This window comes from Euphorbia lathyris, chromosome 3 (assembly GCF_963576675.1).
Source record: "Euphorbia lathyris chromosome 3, ddEupLath1.1, whole genome shotgun sequence".
Classification (NCBI taxonomy): domain Eukaryota; kingdom Viridiplantae; phylum Streptophyta; class Magnoliopsida; order Malpighiales; family Euphorbiaceae; genus Euphorbia; species Euphorbia lathyris.
In genome coordinates this window covers 89,981,050-90,001,239 of record NC_088912.1, presented here as the reverse complement: position 1 = coordinate 90,001,239, position 20,190 = coordinate 89,981,050, and the positions used below count along the sequence as shown (strand labels likewise).

Genomic DNA, 20,190 nt, shown 5'->3' with positions numbered 1-20,190 from the left:
ACTGTTGTTATTAATGTCATATTATAGAAACATGCCAATAAAATCACCTATATGCTTTCCAATGCTTTCTGCCTTGTAGCCAATCGGTAAGTCGTGGACCTGGACCCAAATTTCAACATTTGTGCATAGCAACCTGTTCAGGAAATTCCCCCGGTTTCCATGTCACCATCACAAGCATATTATTGTCAAAAGACCACGGTCCACCAGCTAGCACCCGATCTCTATCCACCTTGTGGAAAAACTCAAAGATAAACAAATTTGAGTGCACTTCAATTATGGTTACTCCACGGCCTGGTCTCCACAAGTCTGCCAGTTTAGTTTTCATTGCCATGAAGTTAATCAGTCTATCAGTAAGGAATTTGCCTATCATAGATAGCTCATCCTCATTTGTCAATCCCCTTTGTATTGCCTCTGATAGATCAAAGGAATCATCTTCCTCGTTAGTCAGTAGCAGACTTGCAAATTCTTTCTCCATCTGAGAAATGCATCACTAAACAAAAACCTTCGTCCAAAACTAAGGAAACCTTGAGTAGGAACAATAGCTTCAGTAGGACAAAAACGCCCGCCAATCAGAAAGAAAAACGATAAAGAACGAACGCACAAACACAACCAAACACAGCCAAACAACCGATCATAAGGAAACGAAACCAGTCACAGGGACGAAGTCGCCCTCGAACCGAACAAGAAAAGTCGCCGTCAGCCAACAAAGGAGATCGGCGCCGTCACACTCTCACACCGGCGATGGTGAAGAGACCCTCTCACACACGCTACTTAGGGTTAAGTTACGGAAAGATTTTACGAGATCATATATTATTTTTAAGTAGAAACAATAATTACGAATTTCTTTTTGTGAAACTTTCTAAAAATGTTTATTGTAGTATAAATATAGTTAAAAAAAACTTATAAAAATATATATGAAATTGCTTAATAAACTTATTTAGAATGTCCGGCGTAACTGTTAAATAACAATCAACCCAATCTATCAACAAACTTGCTAAATTTACACTTCATTTTAAATGTTTTGAATTAAATTCGGTGTTCATCCAAAGAATGTTAGTGAGAGAAGGTCTCCCTTCTCTCTAGCTTTTTAACTTTTCCCCTTCCTTCATCTATTGCTCCACCGCCATCGACTCCCTCTCCCTTTTCTCTTCCTTTTTCTTCCGGTAAATATCAGTCCCTCCCTCATTTCTTCATTTTCCTTCGACTACTCACAACAAACTCCAAGTTGCTCCTATCTAGTTGAGGTTAAAGAAGGAAGCTTGTCTTACTTCTTCCTCCTCCCCTGTTTTTGTTTTTCTAGTGTGCTAGTTGTTTTTCTTTTGGTTTGTATCAGTTTATTTTGGTTGTATCTATATTTTATCCGATCTCTGGATCCGTTTGAAGTGCATCGGTTGGTTAAGATCTTTGCATTTGTAACCTTTTCTGTTGTAGCAAGTGCAGAAAAGGTAGATCTTATCCGTAGATCACTGGATGTACGTGGTTGCAAAAGAAATGACTTAGATCCGAAGTTTTAAAATGATTCAAAGGATGAAGATTGGACTACAGTTGCTCCGCTGCGAATCTGTGGATACGATAAATATATGCTTCAACTTTTTTCTAGTTTAGCTGTACCTTTAATGGTCTTTTTTGCTTTTCGTATTCTTTTTCTTGTCCTTGTGGATCATGTATTAAGTTTAGACTATATGTATGTGAGGTTTTACTCCTTACCGTTGTGATTATGTACTAGCAATCTTATTATTTAATGAAATTTTAGCATTCGTGTAATAAAAAAAAAAGTGGTGTTCATCCCCCAAAAAAAAAATATTTGCTTTTCAGACCCAAACTAAATCTCTAATCTTACTGTTCCTCTCTTCGCCGTCATCTTCCTCGCCCTCACCTTCTTCGACTGCTCTTGGGTTGCCTGCTCAAGGTTCTTCTTCTTTCTCCGATTCTCATTTATGAACTTTTTTTTAACTACTGTTTCAGAAACTTGAATGGTTTGAAAGACATGAACTTTTGCCCCTCTTGTTCCAGAAACTGGAATGTTTTTTTTGTTTTCAATTTTCATTGAATCTCATTTATGCCAGAAAGACATGAACTTTTGTCCCTCTTGTTCTTTTCCCCTCATATAGCATATAGAAGCTCTTAACTAATATGAATGCACTTAACTTGACATTTCCAAACTATGTATATTGGATCAAATTTAGTGCTAATATAAATCTTCTTTGGTATTTAAAAGGAAAGCCTAAGACCCTTACGCGAAGGGGAACCCAAACTCTCGCACTGATAGGAATTGATGGCTCTATGGAGAGCTCGCGTGGCTTCATCACCTCTATTGAAAGGGATTCTTCAACCTGCATCTACCTCCTTGACTTTTCGCTGTTTTTCCACTGGTACTTCTACTCTGTTATGTGTTTTTCTTTAATTCCTATTACAATTGCTTACTTTTTTTTCATATATGTAATCATTAGGTGAATTACCTTCAATTTTCCAATATGCTTTTGGTTGCTGTGGATTTAAGAATTAGCATCTTCCATCCTTTGAATTTGGGGAAAATAAATCGAGTGGGAGCAAGAGGAATTGCAGTTTATTTTTAGGTTTTTGAGACAATTGAAGAAGGGGAAAAGAAATGACGTTTTCTCTTGAAAATAAGGATGTGATCAGTAAGTAAAAGGTTTCAGATCTGCAGAGTTTACTGTTTGGTAGGAGAAAATAATAGACGGAATTAATGCAGGGCGAAATCTGTACAACTAAGTATAACATTCTAATGGATGCACTGGAATATAGCAAACAATACATGAACTGTGAATAGTGGGTGGTGTAATTGATTTGATTATGAATGTGGACTTGCAACAACAACAACAAAGCCTTAGTCCCGAAATGATTCGGGGTCGGCTAACATGAACCATCATATAAAACCGTGAAAATCAAGTCGTGTCAGCGACACAGATTCGCTCCCTCCACTCCGTCCTATCCACTACCATATTTTCCTCAATTCCCAATAAACTCATATCACTCTCGATCACCCTCCTCCAAGTTTGCTTAGGTCTTCCCCTACCCCTCACCACTACATCCCTTTGCCACTCTTCGGTTCTCCTAACCGGCGCATCAAGCGCTCTACGTCTCACATGGCCAAACCACCTTAGTCGGTTTTCTCTCATTTTATTCTCAATAGATGTAACCCCTACTTTTGTCCTAATTATTTCATTACGCACCCGGTCCTTTCTCGTGTGACCACACATCCATCTCAACATACGCATCTCCGCCACCGACATCTTATGGATGTGGCAGTGTTTCACTGCCCAACACTCCGTACCATATAACAATGCTGGTCTAATTGCCGTCCGGTAGAATTTTCCCTTCAATCTATTAGGCATGCCGGGATCACAAAGGAAACCCGTAGCACTCTTCCACTTCGACCAACCAGCTTTAATCCTATGGGCAACATCTCCATCTACTTCTCCATCCGTTTGGATAATAGATCCTAAATACCGGAAGCAATCCGAGGCCTGAACAACTCTCCCATCTAGGGTGATTGTCCCTGCCTCCCTACTCCTACGGCCGCTAAACTTACACTCCAAATATTCTGTCTTACTTCGACTCAACTTAAAGCCTCTAGATTCTAGAGTTTGCCTCCATAGTTCCAACTTCATCTCCACTCCTTCTTTCGTCTCATCAACCAACACAATATCATCTGCAAACAGCATGCACCATGGTATACCATCTTGAAGTGAACTTGTTAGTTCATCCATAACGATGGCAAAAAGAAATGGGCTTAGTGCGGAACCTTGATGCACTCCAATCGTAATAGGAAACTCTTCAGTTTTCCCAACACTAGTACGTACACTCGTGCATACTCCCTCATACATGTCCTTTATGATGTCAATATATTTCCGCGAAATGTCTTTCCTTATCAAGGCCCACCAAAGTACTTCCCTTGGTACCTTATCATATGCTTTCTCCAAGTCAATGAAAACCATATGCAAGTCTTTCTTCTTATTTCGATAGTGCTCCATTAATTGTCTCATTAGATGGATGGCTTCCATAGTTGATCTTCCCGGCATAAAGCCAAACTGGTTTTCCGAGATCTTCACCGTCCTCCTTAGCCTTTGTTCAATCACTCGCTCCCAAAGTTTCATAGTGTGACTCATTAATTTGATTCCCCGATAGTTGGCACAATCTTGGACATCGCCTTTGTTCTTATACAAAGGGATTAAGGTACTTTTCCTCCATTCTGATGGCATCTTATTGTTTCTCCAAATTTTGTTGAAGAACGTCGTCAACCATTCGATTCCTCTTTCTCCCAAACATCTCCAAATCTCAATAGGGATGCCATCAGGTCCTACTGCTTTCTTCAACTTCATCTTACTTAATGCCATTTTGACTTCACCCTTTTGAATTCTCCGCAGGCATTCATGATTTATCATATCGTGATGGATACTTATATCTCCAACATCTTGTTGGCGATCTCCATTAAATAAGTCATCAAAATAGGACCTCCATCGTTCCTTGATATCCTTATCTCCAACTAGGACTTTCTGGTCCACATCCTTCACACATTTAACTTTTCCGAGATCTCGCGTCTTCCTATCTCTCATCCGAGCAATTCTATATATGTCTCTTTCCCCTTCTTTCGTATCCAATCTTGTATACAGATCCCGATTCACCTTTGCTCTAGCATCTCGTATGACCTTCTTTACTTCCCTTTTAGCCTCTTTGTATTTTTCGTAGTTCTCGTCACTCCTACATTTCCCCAATAGTTTATAGGATTCTCTCTTACTCTTTACTGCTTGTCGTACTTCTTCTGTCCACCAAGATGTGTCCTTACCCGGTGGCATGCTACCTTTAGATTCCCCTAGAACTTCCTTCGCTACTTCCCTTATACTATGCTCCATCTTATTCCATATTGAATCTATATCTGAATCCATATTGCAAGTCCAAATATCTTTTTTGGTCATCTCATCCACAAATTTTTGTTGATTCTCCCCTTGCAATTTCCACCACTTAATCTTAGTCTCTACTTGAGGTGTTTGTTTTCTTATACATTTCCTACTTCGAAAATCTAGCACCACTACTCTATGTTGGGTTGTCGTACTCTCACCAGGGATCACCTTACAATCAATATAACTCTTTCTCCAAGCACTCCTTACTAAGAAGAAGTCAATTTGGCTCGCATTACCGCCACTCCGATAAGTCACTAAGTGGGATGTTCTCTTCATAAACCATGTGTTCATGATACTCAAGTCATAGGCTGATGCGAATTCCAAAATATCATTTCCTGCTTCATTCTTATCTCCAAAACCATACCCTCCATGAACACTCTCAAACCCATCTCGCCTAGAACCCACGTGTCCATTGAGATCACCCCCTAGTACCATTTTTTCATCCCTAGGAACCTGTTGCACCACCCTCCATGAATGTGGACTTGATTTATGTTAAAATTGTAAATTATAAAACATTATATAGTGTTTCTGCATTTTGTGTCTGTGTCCATTTTCGTTGTGTTTTTGAAATAATGCTTCCAGTGTCCGTGCAACATAGGTGGTTTGGCCATCGGGTGAGTAATAAAATAATTAGGACAAAAGTAGGGGTTACACCTATCGAAAATAAAATGAGGGAAAACCGACTAAGGTGGTTTAACCATGTAAGTCGAAGAGCGCTTGATGCGCCGGTTAGGAGGACTGAAGAGTGGCAAAGGGATGTAGTGGCGAGGGGTAGGGGAAGAGCTAAGCAAACTTGTAGGAGGGTGATCGAGAGTGATATGAGTGTATTGGGGATTGAGGAAAATATGGTAGTGGATAGGTGAGAGTGGAGGGAGAGAATTTGTGTAGCTGACACGACTTGATTTCACGGTTTTATATGATGGTTCATGTTAGCCGACCCCGAATCATTTCGGGACTAAGGCTTTGTTGTTGTTGTTGTTGTTTGTTGTAGTGTCCGTGCAACGTAGGTGAAGATCAAATTTCCATTTTCAGTCCTCATCTACTTGAATGAAATCTAATGGAACTTCTATCCCTAATGTCATATTTGTGTTTTCTTAGGAGCAAAACATGAGCAATTTTTTTTTCCTTTTCTTTTTTGAACGACAGATGCTGCTGGTACTCAGTCATTGAAGGACAAGATGATGAGATCTTGATATCAATTCCCAAGTGGGGACTTGCATGCCACTATCTTCTATGTGTATTGGAACATTTATCCACAACATTGAGCTTAACCCAGGTCAAGGTGGTTCGAGCTGCTGGCACTTGTGCTAAGATCATGAAAGAGCCGAACACAAAGAACTGTTTGGTGAAATTGCCTTCTGGCACTGAAAAATTGATTGATTCTAAATGTCGGGCCACAATTGGCAGAGTTTCAAATGCTAGCCATAATACTCTTAAGCTTAGGAAGGCTGGGCAGAGTCGATGGTTAGGTCGAAGACCAGTAGTTCGAGGAGTGGCAATGAATCCAGTAGACCATCCTCATGGTGGTGGAGAGGGTCGGAGCAAAAGCAGTGGGTCTTATGGGAGAGTTTCACAAACTCCATGGGGTAAACCAACTAAATGTGGCAGAAATCAAGAAAAAAAGCGTAAAGGCACCTTTGGCAAATTTATGGAACCGAAGAAAAAGAAATGATCCCTTTTTGTTAGTCTCCTTACAAGTTGACATACAAATCTAAATAATTTCAGCAACTGTTTGTTTTGTATTTAGTTCTAGTTTATACAATCTAGAGCTTTTTCTAGTTACTTTGAGCAGAATGACTCAAACATAAGTTGTCATTCTATGGTAGAGATCACAGGACTTGGTGGACATATGCGAGAAGGTTTACTTCATTTGGGTGGCACCGGGTTTCTATAGACGGTATGTTGTGGTAGTGGAAAACCAGCTATGTGGGGGATCACTGCCGGAGGTGTGGCGAAGGCCGAATTTGGAGGGTTGGGCTATGAGAACCAATGCATTCACGGTATGTGTCGACCTCTCCTTTTTTCTCTTAAATATTTATTCATGCTTTTTTTGAGGGTGAGTCTTGGCGCCACGGTAAACGTTGTTGTCGTGTAACCGAGAGGTCACGGGTTCAAGTGTTAGGAGCAGCCTCTTGCCAAAAAAAAAAAAATTGGCAGGGGAAGGGTTGCCCCCCAATACACCCTTGTGGTGGACCACTCCCCGGACCCTTGCTTAGCGGGGACGCATAGTGTACCGGGCCGCCCTTTTTTTTTTTATTATTATTCATGCTTTCCCTTGTTTCTGCAAGTGAATCATTTGGCTAGATACAATTTAAAATGAAACAAATCTTTTTCAGTTTTTAATGATTAGTTTTAGATTTGTATCTTGAAAGCAAACATTGTGATTGAAACTAGAGGAGAAAATGCTCTGCATCCAAATATTTTATAAAATTTAAAGATATTTCATCTCTAAATCTAATATAAAATTACAAAAAAAACGCAAAAAATAAAAATTATAAGAACAAATTGATATACAACTGATATAGAATACGAGACAAAGTATATGTACTGGTCTAAGAATGCTAAAATTGCACCATTTGGACATTAGGGGTAAAACTGTCTTTTGCTTCCAACGTGAAGGGTATTTTTGTACCCGATCCCTACAAACTTTCAATGGAAAAGAGCTCACAAAGTTGTTTTTGAAGCCCTTCGAGCAAGAATAATCCAACAGAGCACCCTATAAAACACAAAAAATCCCAACATAACCCCAACATCAATCCATCTTTTATCCTTTTCAAGTCCTCTACTCTTCAACACATCATTTCCAGTTACCAAACACTGATTCTCAGAACCATTTTGATGCCAAGAAAAACACTCACTTCTTACACTCCAATACTCATTTGTAACAAGACAATCCAATGGATACCTATAAAGAGAAACATAGTACATGAACATCCAATACTTTGGTATATTCTCTTTTGGTATAAAGTATCCTGAGAACAGAAAAAATGCTCCAAGAACAGTGCAAATCAATGAATTCCCCGAAACGAAATCCGGTGAAACTGCACTCAAGAAAAGGACCAAAGAACTAGCCATCAAAACTATCACCCACACAACAAATGTGAAGAAAATGAAGGCGGAAAGTGAAGGATTGAGTCCTACTAGCCAGTATACTGGGACAGCGAAGATAACAGCAACAGCAAACAGGAATGGTAAGAAAACTATTGTATTAGCTATCATGTAGGATGAGATTTTATAAGCTCCTCTTGATGCTTCTTTCATTAAAACTCGCCTTTCTTGAAGGTATATCGGAAGTGCTTCGACTGTTGAAGAAAGTAAAAAGCTAAGACTAAATGCAAAAAGTCCTAATCTTTCTGTTACTCCTCCTTCATCGTTTCGTACTTTTATGTATACGCTTCCTAACCCGAATCCTCCAACGAGTGCTTGCATTGTTCGTGCTAAGAATAGTTGTTTCGTCCGGTAAATCACCTTCCAAAACCTTGAACATAAAATGGTTATTTCAAAGATGTTGAGGAAATGAGAAATACCCTTTTGTTGGATGCCTTGTTGAGATATGATGGTACCTTGTTGTTGCCAAAACGAGTAGGAATATGGCTCGTTATAAGTGTTATTATAAGTGTCCGGTTTCGAGGCTTCTTCGAGTTTGTTCATGATTTCCATTGCAAATTCAAGAGGGTTTAGTTGAGATGGGATTTGAAATCCTAACTTGTTTATAGTTTCCTCCAGTGAATCCAAGCTTCCGTTGTGAACAACAGAACCATGAGAAAGAATTAGAAAGTTACGAATATGTCGAAGGATTCTGTAACTCGGTTGGTGTATCGATAACACTATCGTTCTTTGTTTAGATTTCGCCATTGAAGAAAGTAACTCAATTACTTGGAGAGCTGAAGTGCTGTCTAGTCCGGAAGTTGGTTCATCAAGAAGTAAAATTGCTGGATCATGAATTATGTCAACTCCTATAGAAACCCTTTTCCTTTCACCACCCGAAATTCCTCTGTTCTCTTCATCTCCAACGAAATTATCAGCAACATGCGAAAGTCCGAGTTCTGCCATTAATCTCTCAACCCTTTTCGCTTTTTCTTCTGAACTTGTATCTTTCAGCCTAAACTTTGCACTATACATTAGAGTTTCTTTTACAGTAAGTAAAGGAAGCAAGTTATCTTCTTGTGCTACAAATCCACATATCTTCCTCAATTGAGCCGGATTACACACGCATCCGCCATTGATCCATACACTTTTCGGGTCAAAGTTTTCATCTTTAACTCTGCCTGATATTATGCGAAGAAGACTAGACTTTCCGGTACCACTTGGACCGACAATGGCAAGAATCTCGGAGCTTCTTGCTTGGAAAGAGACGGAATGAAGTATGTTAATAGGCATAGGCTTTTGAAGAAAGTGATAAAATGGAGACATGGACCTACTAGGATTGATGGTGTAAGAAAGGTTTCTTATTGTGAGTTGGTAAGAAGTTTGTGAGTGTGGTTGTGGCGGCGGAGGAGGAGTCGGTGATTGGCGGAAAGAGGAGGAGCCGCTGGTGGATTCCGCCGGGGAATCAGAAGCAGAAAAGAGAACAGTTGAGTCTTCTTGATCTGTGGTTTGGATGTTGAAACAAGATGCCATATTTTTTGTATGATACAATTAAGTTTCTGAATGGAGAGTATAAGTATAGGAACATAAATAAATAGAGAATTTTGAAGAAATGTGAAGTTTTGATTTTGAAAAATTTAGAGGTTGGACCTAACCGAATTACAGGTTGATTGGTGAGAAAAGTTTGTTTTACAGTATTGAAAAAAAGGTGGGAGGTTTGGCAGTGTTTGGTGATCTACAAATATTCTTCTCAAGAAAGGAAAAAGAAAATAAATACTAGGAAAATTATTTACAATCATGGCATGAAATTATTTATTTTCCAATTGAAAAAAGTTTGACAGATTCGGGGTTAGCGCTACGATCATATTCCAATAGGTAGAGGTGATAATTTGGATTATTGTGTTGTGTTATATTATCTATATATTCTATACAACTATACATGATATAAAGGATAATTGTTTCAAACAAGTCGTAATATAAATCGTGTTATCGTATTTGAAATTTCACCCTATCAATAAGTTTATATTAAATTTGTATATTTTCTACCTATTATCCATAAGAAAATTAAAGGATCCTTTTCATGTCTATTTTTGTATTACTATTGTGCAGATGCACTGAAAGTTGCAGATTATTCAGGTAAAATAGGGCCGCCCGTGCAGTCCACATCACTTCCGCACATAAACAGGAAAAAAAATGTGTTAATTTGAACTCTTAATTCTTTCTTTTAATCTATATCATGCTTGAGTGGATCCATAATTCTTTGTTTTCATTGGTTTGATTTTTCTACTGGTCCTGGAAATGTGGTTCATATACTAGTAGTAATAGATGATGTAAAAGACTAAGTTGCTCTTGGCAGATAATTTGACAACAATCTTTTCCTAATGCAGCATTGGGATGTTAGTTATGGTAAATGATCTCATGTCTCATGGCGCAAAGTATAAGTAGTATCTCGTTACAGGTCTATCCACCGGAAAATTCCCTTCATCTCCCTATTCTTCAAGGGACCTAGTTTTGAGTCTCGACTATCATTGCTGAAAATTAACAATAAGAATAATTAGGAAATCACATATCATATCAGAAACTATATATATATATATATATACACTATGAAATTGCAGGATATAAGAATTTCATTGTTGACATTCTTAGTTCTCCTATGTAAGTATTATATTTCACTTTTCAATCCAATTAAATAGAAGCATGTAGGCTCTAATACCATTGTTGGGTTTTACATATTGCAAAACAATGTGGAAATATAATATAATCACCCAAATGATCGAGGGATTGATACTTCATTTAAGAGGTAAGAAAATCATATAGTTTTTTTTGTCGGATTGATTGTCGTTGTTGATGTCAAGTTTGACGAGATTAGGAGCTGAAAAGCAAACCTTCTCTATGATAACACATGTGAAAGCTTCAACTATAATTGATTTGTATACTAGTATGCTTGATTCAATTGACAAAGATTATGTTTTCTCCCTTTTTGGTTAATTTGCACAAAGTAGGGTTAAGATAAAACCCTAAAAACTTCCCTTTTATATTTTTCATCAAAAGACAAAAATGCTCCTAGCATTAGGGAGAGAGGAGGTGGGGCCGCTAGGGTTAGGGTTAGGGTTAGATTTTTTTTTTTCATTTAATCATAAAATCAAGTAGAATCATTCATAATATCTTTTAGATTTATTTTGATAATATATATACACACACAATTGTAGGGCCAAAATCTTCAGTGATGGGCTTGAGTCTGGGCTTGAATTTACTTCGATTAAAATCAATCTTTAACTCGAGTCTAACAACACCAATTAATATGAAATATACAAAACCGTTATGTTTTATCTCCAAATAATCTTTGTATATTCTTTGTGTGCGATCTTGTAGGTCCATCCAACTCCATTAATGAGCCTTCTAAAGCCATCCTAAGGCCTACAGATCATAGACATACTCTAGTAAGACAAGAACCTAATGGTAACATTATACAATCTCTTGTTATGATATCAATAATTAACATGAGGGATGGTTCCATCACCCTCATCTGATGTTAAGTCTTTTCTTGATCTCCTAGGGAATTGATTAGTTTCAAATGATTAATAGTATTTATTGTATCATCAGGTGCGGTCGAACACTTACTAGTCTCACTAATCAAGTGGTCGGTGCTGTCTTCTCTCCTCTAAGAGAGTAGCAAGCCCTTCGCTTGGCTCATGGTTTCCAAGCATAATCCAAAATAACACCTGGCTAAACCAATATTTGGAACCCAGTCACGGGCCCGTTAGGCGAATAATTAAAGTGCAGCCTATCTCATCTAGGCTTCATAGTGAACTTGGTCTAAGGATTTCAGTATAAATGCTACTGAGTCACTATTATGGCACATGATACCATGTGGTGCTCTCATAGGCGGATCGATCCAGTGCATACTACTTCATAAGCCCATGTGCCCTTAATTTGACATCCAATGCCTATGACCGATGAAACACCATCACAACTAAGATGCACTCTAGTTTTTAGTTCGTTATTGGTCCCACGATAAGGACAAACCAATGATGCTTTAGTACTTCTCCCTTGTAGCCGTTACCCGAATTCACGTAAGTGTGTCTACACCTAGTATCTTGTTGCCTAATAGCTTCACTTGTTCAAGTCCTCAATCGAACAAACATGAGTAGATCAGAATACATGGATACCATATATAAAGTTTTACTTTCACAATATAAATAAACTAAAATAGATTAATACTTTTTCTTTATTGATTGAATAATCAAAGTTACAATGTCTTGGGACTAGTGCATACACTAACATAACAATACCATGTTGTGTACATGGAATCTTTTGGATTTTGTGCTGCAATTGTACCATCAACAAAGGAGTACTTGTTTTGGGACATTATGTTGCCTTACCGCTGATGATAGTTGGGGCAATTAAAATATGAGAGACGGCTGATAATACATGTGTTTTATAGATTTGAAGAAAATATGGGCTGCATGAAATATATTTTGCTCTTAATGGAAGTTTGTTCCTTACATTCTCATGATTGAAAACAGAGTTAGTAGAAATTTGGAAGGAAATTAGAGGGCTAGCAAAAAATTTTTTAATATCATCGTAATAAAGAAATGTGAATGGATAAATTTAGAAAACTCTAATTTTCTCATTAAATTCAAAACTAAGATGAAAGCTACATATATACATAAGAGGAGTAACGTGTTCCAGCTAAAAAAGAGAAAATAATCAAAATTGTACATGCTTTAACTCCTACAACATAAAACGAGAAAAGAATTTAATGTCTCGTGATGACTCAAATGATTAGCTTGGATAGTGTGATTATTGCTTTTACTGATATTGGTTGTTGTATCTTTGGAATATATTGATGACGTGGTGAGAGACCTTCTAGAAGGATATATGTCTCATTTTAGGGTGTAAGCCATTAAAGATAGTTACTTGTTTTAAACTCGTTTCAATAGATTTTACTTTCACCTTATTCCAATTGATTTCACCTACATACTTGTGACAATAACTTATTACAATAGATAATATAGTGTTTGGTTAGGTTTTAGAATACGTCAGCTAATAGTTTTATTTATTTATTATAGAAACAACAGGTGTTTAGAGCTTTTTACGAAAAACATCTTTTTAGAACTTTTTACGAAAAAGCATTTTATATTTATTCGATTTTGATGTAAATTATCCTATCGTATTTTCACAAAACATGTTACTTTTTAATAGGATTTTATGTTCTATAATTGTTTTCATTCCTCATTAAATAATTCAAATTATATCGAGATATCAATCAAAATTATGAGAATACTACGTACAAAACAATGTAATATTAAACCTAATATTTATGAGATGGTGTAATTCAACTCTCATTAACAAAAAAAAAATCTCGTGCAATTTCATGTTCTGAAAAATTTAGTCCTATGATTATTGAAAAATAACGAATTTATTCTCCACGTATAAAACAATGTAATATTAAATCTAATATTTATGAGATGGTGCAATTCAACTCTCATTAACAAAAAAAAAAAAAATCACGTGCAATTTAATGTTCTGACCACCTTTCACCCTCAAGCGTTTTGGCTATTCAATCAAGCGTGAAATCACACAACTTTTAATAATAATAATAATAGTAATAAATTAGATTTGAAATTACACTATATGGTAAATATTAGGCTTAAATTTATACATTTTTATACATAGAGGCTAAATTTTGTCTTCCCTGATAACCATAAGGCTAAATTAATATATACTGATTTCAAACTTATCTTTATCAAACATTTTAAGGACAATAACTCATTGTTGATTTGTTAAATATTAGTTTTCAATCAAGTAAAATCTAATCGTTAATAACAGATAACTAGAACAACAACTATAATCTAACAATTGAACCAAACAAATTTTAATTCCTAAATTTTGAATAAAAAAAAGAATAAAGGAACCTATAATTTAGGCTTAATATCTTCGTCACTCCTTGAACTTTGTCCTATTTTATCACTTAACCCTCTACTTAGTGGTTAATTTATCTGCCCCTCAATTCAACAAATGTTTAGATAAGTATTGTTAAGAAAAGTTGGTAATCAAAGATTAGAATGCAATAATTGATTATGAAGGGTCAACTTAAAGATAGGATAATGTGAGAACCTTCTCATAATTAATTAGCTTAACTTTTTCTTTTAGAAAAGCACAATAGTATTTCAATTCTAATTAATCAATATGTTCCCTTCCCTTTGAAAAAGATCATGAAAATATGGGGGAAAACTATTCAAAAGTTATTTATTTTTCCCTTCAAAAAAGAAAAAGGATAGATAGTTTTATGGGTGTTGTATCCTTAGTAACTTGAAAGGACGAAAATGCCCTTTCAGATGTTGGGGTGGGAAAACCACTTTTTTTTTCCTCTCCCAACACGCGGGCGTGAGGACATCACGTCTCACCACAAGGTGAGGCATATGTGTATCACGCTTCACCTGTGTGAGGATGTGATGTTAATATGCATCACCTGTTGGTGAGGCGTGATACTCATACGCCTGAATTCCGAAACCGAATTTAAAAAAAAAAAAGAAATTTCAATTCAAATACCGTAAAAAAAACAACCGTTCGAGTCGAAATTACGTACCATTACTCCCTTTCCTTTACGTCCCTCCCCCGATCTATACTTTTTGTCCGGATTTAAATTTAGAATTTGAAAGGATTCGAAGAGTTGAGAGGGTTTGGGATTGATGAAAGGGTATTTCTATCTTTATTAGAGGCTAGATGTGAGAAATTAGGGCTATGAATTATATATTTTTGACTAAAAAAAGAATTCAAAGTGAAATGGACCTCCACCTCTCAATAATTGCATGTGACCTGTACCATCCCCACACCCCTCTTTCTGAATCCTAACTACTTTCTTTTTTAATGTTTATGTTTTTGTTTTCTATTTTTGTTTTATTTTTATTCCTATTTATTGTGTGGGGATATTGGTTGATTAAAAAACAAAAACTTCTCTTTTTTTTTTTTTGGTGAAGGATTAAGAAATAAAATTAAATCATGATATTTGTTTTTGGGATATTGCCTAAGTTTTTTAAGGTTCAAGAGGGGTTTAGGAGATGATGCGTATATATTGTTTCATCTACAGAGACTCTAACAATAATAGCGGGAATCATATCTAAATGAGAGTGTTATAAAAATCGTTTTCTTATCATTAATTGAGCTCATCTTCATAGGCACTTCAAATCCTATAACCAGTAGCCCTTATAGTTAGCTCAAGTCTATTAACAAAAACTTCTCAGACTCGATTCTCTAACGAAAGAACAATGACATTAGATGGATAAAAAAGCGCTCTTAAATTATTTTTATGTCACTCAAACGAGATTCTGAAGGATGCCGTCGAGGAGACTAATTCAGCTAGTGGTGTCTGTCAGAACTTGGATGATAATTTTACAGGGTATATGAATACTTAAGCTTTGATTGGATGAGAGGTTTTGAAGGGTAATTAAAGAGAGGGTAGGGAAGGAGAAGGAGGGGGGAGAGAGGGTATTACCCTTACCCTTATTTGGGAGAAAGGGAATGATTCATCAAAACCCTTCCAAACCCACCGATTTGGTGGGTTAAAAATCTATTAAAAACTTATTAATTTTGAACTCTTTAAAACTCTTCATTAACCCTTTACCCTCATATTTTTTAATCTTCCAAATAAGTGTTTCCACTAACCCTTCCCTACCCTCCCTTTAATTACTCTTCAAAACCTTTCATCCAATCAAAGCCTTTATTTATATATATATATATATATATTCAAATAAATAAATAAATAAACTTTAAAAAAATAATAAAATACTCACAAACTATTCATGAATAATCATCTCTCTTAAATTAGTAATATAATCTCAATACTGTTATAAAATAAAAAATATAATATACAATAGAATAAGAACAATGGAGAGAGTGTATGCTTGTATTTCACTTGTCTTTTTGCTTGTACTATATTACATGAAAGAAACTTATATTTATGGGATTATGAATATATAAGTTATATAAGAACATAAATTATGGAGCTACAAATATTAAGGAATAAAGAGTTACAACCTTAATGAATAAAGAATTACAACATTAAGGTATGAAGAGTTACAATGGTTATGCTTATGGACATCCATCAATTTATTCATAACACTCCCATTGGATGTCCATCCATGGAAATAGGGCACTGCCTCATTAAAAACTTTTACCAAGTAAAATCTAGTGAGACAAAACCATTGGTTAAGGGAAACAAAGTACAATGTTTACTCCCTCTTTTCGCAGTATTACTGAAGGTCTTTAAGACGACACATTCCAATAACACAAACCAACTTCTTGAAAGTTGTAGAAGGTAATGCCTTTGTGAACAAATCTGCCAAATTGTCACTTGATCGAATTTGATGAATAATGATCTCACCGTTCTTTTGAAGATCGTGCGTAAAAAAAACCTTAGTGAAATATGTTTTATTCTGTCTCCTTTAATGTAGTCTTCCTTCAGTTGAGCAATGCAAGTTGCATTATCTTCATATATTATAATCGGTGTTCCTTCATCTGATGATCTATCACATAGCTCTAATATGTGCTTAGTTAACAATCTTAGCCAAACACATCCCCGACTTGCTTCATGAATAGCTATTAACTCAGCGTGATTTGAAGAAGTAGTTGTAATAGTTTGCTTTGTAAAGTGCCAAGATATAGTTGTGCTTCCATATGTGAATAAATAGTCTGTTTGTGGTTGAGCTTTATGTGGATCATATAAGTAACCCGTATCCGCATGGCCAACTAATTTAGGTTTAGATTCATATGCATAAAATAAACCAAAATCGATAGTTCATTGAAGATAACAGAATATGTGCTTAATTCCATTCGAATGACTTCATGTAGGTGCATAGCTATATCTGGATAACAAATTGACAAAAAATAATAATATCAGACGTTGTATTATTAGCAAAATACATTAGTGCACATATTATACTAAGATATGGTACTTCAGGATCAAGAATCTCTTCCCTATCTTCTTTAGATCGAAAAGGATATTTATTTACATCAAGTGATCGAACAACCATTGGGCTACTCAGATGTGCTTTGTGCTTTGTCCATGTAAAATCTTTTAAAGATCTTTTCTGTGTTTGATTGGTGAATAAAAATTCCTTTTCTAGGTGATCAATTTGTAAATCAAGATAAAAATTTATCAAATCTTTTATCTCAAATTCATTTTCAAATAATTCATTGCTTTTGGAATCTCTTCAGGAGTTCTGATTTCCTAAAAGAAGGTTATAAGAGTGATTTGTCCAATAATATTCATATCATCTACATAAATAGAAATGATGGAAAATTCAGTTTCCGATCTCTTTATGAAAACACATGGGCAAATCATTCTTATAACCTTCCTTTAACAAATCATTCTTATCGAATAAAGTTCTTGTTTTTCACATTTTTCTTGCAGTTTGAATCCTTCAGGGATTTTCATATAGATATCATTATCAAGTGAGCCATATAGATAAGTTGTAACTATATCCATTAAGCGCATGCTCAATCTTTCTTGTACTGCCAAATTAATGAGATATCGAAAAATTATTGCATCCACAACAGGAGAATGTGTCTCCTCATAGAATAAGAACAATGAAGAGAGTGTATGCTTGTATTTCACTTGTCTTTTTGCTTGTACTCTATTACATGAAAGAAACCTATATTTATAAGCTTATGACATATAAGTTACATAAATTATGAAGTTACAAATATTAAGGAATAAAAAGTTACAGTCTTAATGAATAAAGAATTACAACATTAAGATATGAAAAGTTACAATGATTATACTTATGGACATCCATCAATTTATTCGTAATAAATACGAGTATGAAACTCATCTCCTAAATAATTAATTCTAAATTTGAAGAGAGTTGAAGCACAAATTTCAATGTAATAGTTTACTTTTAATCTACAAGAAAGGGACAAAACTTATTGTTTTAGTTACTATGGCTTCCTTTTTTTTTAAATTTCAAAGGTTTACACTATTTCTCTTTAGAGTCCCTACCATACATGATAGTGTCTACTTCATATTTCCACAACTTCAAATATCACACATGCTCACTTTCTTCATCAATCATAAATTATGATGTGGTTGGAAGTTACACAATTTCAAATGGTTTTAATTAAAACTTTCAAGTTTAAGTTTTAATTAATGGATTAATTACAAAAAAAAAAATAGTTTCATCATAAAAAAAAACCCCCTTTATGTATATGTCGGTAATAATACTAAAAAAATGTAACAAAAAAATTGTTTTTAGATTTTAATTATTTATAGTCTTTCTAAATTAAGTGTTCAAGAATTTGAATTCTAAAATCCCAATTTAATAATGGATTTTCAGTCCCTACCCAAAAAAAAAAAAAATGATTTTCAGTACATTGATAAAATAAATGTGTTATACATAATAAAACAATCACTACAATTATGTGTCATAGATAATAATAAAAGTTATTTTTAAATCTAAAATATTAATTTAAATTAATTATTGCTTTGATATTTATTAAAAAATTTACATATAAATTCATTTTAAAAAAATTATCTACAATTATATCGAGTCATAATTTTGAATTTATATTAAACTAATAAAATCATTACTTTTAATCTAGAATTAGAGTTTATGAATTAAGGATCTAGAATATATTTTCTAGGGTTTAGGATTTATGAATTTGAGATTAGAAATTTTAAATTAGAGATAAAAGCATGTTTTAATTATTATTTATGACATATTCATAATTGAATTTCATAATATGAGTTAGTTGTAATTTTATATTTAATGATGATATTCATGTAGTAAGCCCTTTATCATTTGTCTCTTGAACTTGTCCAAAAAGCTTGATTGACCTCCTGAACTTTCAAAGTGTTCCGATAGCCGCATAAACTTCCGCAAAATGTAATCAATTGATCACTCGGTTGCAAAAAAAAAAGTAAGTTAAATATGGAAGATGTATTCCACGTGTCTTAGAATGTTATTACATAATTCAAGAATAGAGTAAAAATGAAGTTATTATTTGCTCAACTATAAACCTTGTATTCTCTAATATTACAATAGCAACACTCTGATCTTATTGTTTTACTTTTTTTAAGACACGTGCAATACATTTTCCGTATTTAATTTATTTTGTTTTTCAATCGAATGATTAATTGCTTACATTTTCCGCAAATTCAGGGAGCTAATTGAACATTTTATGCAAATTCAGTGAATTATCGGGATACTTTAAAAGTTTAAGAGACTAATCAATTTTTTTGGACAAGCTCAAGAGGCAAACAATGTATTAAACCTAGATTATATATTCTAAAGTTCAAACCCAATTAATTAATTTGTTAATTGATTTATTGATAATATTCTTAAAAAAAAAAAAAAAAAAAAAAAGCAATGATGGTTGAAGATTATGGACAACTGGATTTCTTCCCATGCGTGTAGCTAGCTTCCATTTATGTTTAATCGGCCCCAACCCAACCCAACTTGTATAATTTAAATATTTATTTTATTTTATTTTTGGCTTAAAATATTTATTTTATTAATAGCTAGCTAGGTTTAGGTGATATATACTCCAGATGATATAATTAATTAATTAATTAATTATGTGATGTGCTTAATTATTATGATCTCTAGTCATTATTGTATGCATAGCTTATACTTAATTAAGATCAATCCATAGTTGAGAGGTACCCAATCATGGCTTTCTATTAATGTCAAACATTATACATTTCATTAAAGCTTGACATTGTACACCTTAAGTTAATGAATGAAAAAAACCTTGTCTTTCATTAATGGAGCTATTTGTCGTTAACGACAATTATAATTACACTGTCTGGTAAATGATACGTTTATAAAATTGTTTTTTTATATAGATGTTAAATTCACTTTCCTCTAAAATCATATGAAACGTATCTCTATATATTATTGTTGGGAGATAAGTTGTGAAATAAAATTTAAAGGTCTCTATTGTGTTATTGTTGTTAAAAGGAGTGGCTGAAAAGTGCTATTGTCGTGGACTTGTTATTCCATTTTAGAAAGATATACTTGTTACTTATAAATTCATATGCGGAATAATTATTAATTTTGGATGTAATTTTTAACAATTAAAATTTTAATGATTATTGTATTATAATTTAATTAAATTATGAATTTTATAAGAAAAAAATTGATCAGAAACCCTTAAGTTGGAGATTCTAGGAGGA

The 20,190-nt window shown here is 34.5% G+C and overlaps 1 protein-coding gene and 1 long non-coding RNA gene across 2 annotated transcripts; one reads left to right on the top strand and one right to left on the bottom strand.

The window, feature by feature from the left end:
- The first annotated feature begins 1,792 nt into the window (after positions 1 to 1,792).
- On the top strand, positions 1,793 to 10,369 carry LOC136223803 (uncharacterized). Its single transcript, XR_010686139.1, has 4 exons — positions 1,793 to 1,909; positions 2,219 to 2,372; positions 6,069 to 6,922; positions 10,119 to 10,369. It is a non-coding gene; the product is annotated as an uncharacterized lncRNA (long non-coding RNA).
- Positions 6,937 to 10,131, bottom strand: LOC136223802 (ABC transporter G family member 23). Its single transcript, XM_066011974.1, has one exon. The coding sequence runs from the start codon at positions 9,540 to 9,542 to the stop codon at positions 7,587 to 7,589; it is 1,956 nt and encodes a 651-aa protein (XP_065868046.1). The 5' UTR covers positions 9,543 to 10,131; the 3' UTR covers positions 6,937 to 7,586.
- Positions 10,370 to 20,190: the final 9,821 nt, after the last annotated feature.

What these genes read in the sequence shown, in the direction of transcription:
- LOC136223802 (XM_066011974.1), bottom strand. Translation starts at nt 9,542, where the DNA reads ATGGCATCTTGTTTCAACATCCAAACCACAGATCAAGAAGACTCAACT.